Here is a 1,989-nt window from a genome sequence, read left to right as displayed (position 1 = left end):
ATACGGGAATATCACCGAGGGACCAAGAATGTAAGCTCCTGCCTTGCAGGGTCCCATCGATGAGCAACGAACAAAAAGATACGCCCTTCGAATGAAACCATGACGTCACCAGTCTCTGGCACGCTCTGGCCTTTCGCATGTCCTGTTTCACTTAACGAAACCGCTAATAAATAGACCACGTGTAGAATTGACTTGTGCACATCGAATCCCACCGGTTTCCTTTCAGAATCGAAGACTTTTTGACGACCTTTATCCCACAAATTCAATCACCAAGCAATTCGAAATCCAACCAACATCCCAAACATGAAGTTCTCCGCCTTCGTCGTTTTCTTTCTCCCCCTTGCTTTTGCAACCGAACGCTCGGCCAACAACCTGGTATGTTGAATGAAGAGCTTGTCCTTGTCGGAAGAAGTGTTCCGAAGCCTGCGCCTGCGAAAACAACACGAAGTTGCACCGGAAAATCGATCCTCATATTTTCTCGACTCTTTCCAGCCCGAACGGTACCTAAATAGTCCGACTGGACCTAGTTTGACGGGTCCTAGTTTGACTGGTCCTAGTTTGACGGGTCCTAGCGCCACCGGGCCAAGCATGACGGGTCCCAGCGCCACCGGGCCAAGCATGACGGGTCCAAGTATGACGGGACCTAGCATGACTGGACCCAGCGACAGCGATGATCGTCGTCTCAAGAGCCCCAGCTCTACGGGTCCTAGCGCCACCGGGCCAAGCATGACGGGTCCCAGCGCCACCGGGCCAAGCATGACGGGTCCAAGTATGACGGGACCTAGCATGACTGGACCCAGCGACAGCGATGACCGTCGTCTCAGGAGCCCCAGCTCTACGGGTCCTAGTTTGACGGGTCCTAGCGCCACCGGGCCAAGCATGACGGGTCCCAGCGCCACAGGTCCAAGTATGACGGGACCTAGCATGACTGGACCTAGCGACAGCGATGACCGTCGTCTCAGGAGCCCCAGTTCTACGGGTCCTAGTTTGACTGGTCCTAGTTTGACGGGTCCTAGCGCCACCGGGCCAAGCATGACGGGTCCAAGTGTCACAGGCCCCAGCATGACTGGACCCAGCGACAGCGATGACCGTCGTCTCAGGAGCCCCAGCTCTACGGGTCCTAGTTTGACTGGCCCTAGTGGCACAGGTCCTAGTATGACGGGCCCCAGCGCCACAGGGCCAAGCGTGACGGGTCCCAGCGCCACAGGTCCAAGTATGACGGGACCTAGTATGACTGGACCCAGCGACAGCGATGACCGTCGTCTCAGGAGCCCCAGCTCTACGGGTCCTAGTTTGACGGGTCCTAGCGCCACCGGGCCAAGCATGACGGGTCCCAGCGTCACAGGTCCAAGTATGACGGGACCTAGCATGACTGGACCTAGCGACAGCGATGACCGTCGTCTCAGGAGCCCCAGTTCTACGGGTCCTAGTTTGACTGGTCCTAGTATGACGGGCCCCAGCGCCACAGGGCCAAGCGTGACTGGTCCAAGTGTCACGGGCCCAAGCATGACTGGACCCAGCGACAGCGATGACCGTTTCCTCAGGCGCCGGAACAAGATGTAGGTAGGCCCATAGTTGCTAATTTCGAATATTCCTTTCGAATCGACGCAGCCATGGCACAATGGTGGTGCTTGAAGACTAACAGTAAGCAAAGATGACTCTTTAGATTTTAAAACCAAAATGGTGCTTAGCTAACTGTAAGAATGTTAGATTTACATATAAGCAATTACCATTCTTTGTAACTACATATCTGCCGTACTCCAGCGATACGCCTGCTCATTTTGATGCTCATGGTTGTAGCGCTGTGACAATAACTTATCTTCCCAATCATTTCCACGGTCCATTCCATCCCATCGGAAGCCAGGCCGAATCCCGTAGCGGTTTGGTTTTGCTGATGGACCCTTGTACACGGGGCGTACATGAAGCATGCCATTGGAATTTGCTTCCGTCTTTTGCTGTTGGTTTTGAGCTGTATAAGCTGCCATTGGA

The 1,989-nt window shown here is 54.6% G+C and overlaps 1 protein-coding gene across 1 annotated transcript; it reads left to right on the top strand.

Moving 5' to 3' along the window:
- Nucleotides 1-303: 303 nt before the first annotated feature.
- Nucleotides 304-1,563, top strand: PHATRDRAFT_41316 (predicted protein; the record flags this gene model as incomplete). The annotated part of the gene is made up of 2 exons (XM_002185293.1): nt 304-375; nt 493-1,563. 2 exons carry the CDS (start codon nt 304-306, stop codon nt 1,561-1,563), a joined length of 1,143 nt encoding a protein of 380 aa, XP_002185329.1.
- Between the last annotated feature and the right edge of the window lie 426 nt (nt 1,564-1,989).

The sequence above is a fragment of the Phaeodactylum tricornutum genome, chromosome 29 (genome assembly GCF_000150955.2).
Source record: "Phaeodactylum tricornutum CCAP 1055/1 chromosome 29, whole genome shotgun sequence".
NCBI classification, from domain to species: Eukaryota; Bacillariophyta; class Bacillariophyceae; order Surirellales; family Neidiaceae; genus Phaeodactylum; species Phaeodactylum tricornutum.
This window is presented reverse-complemented; position numbering and strand designations above follow the sequence as displayed.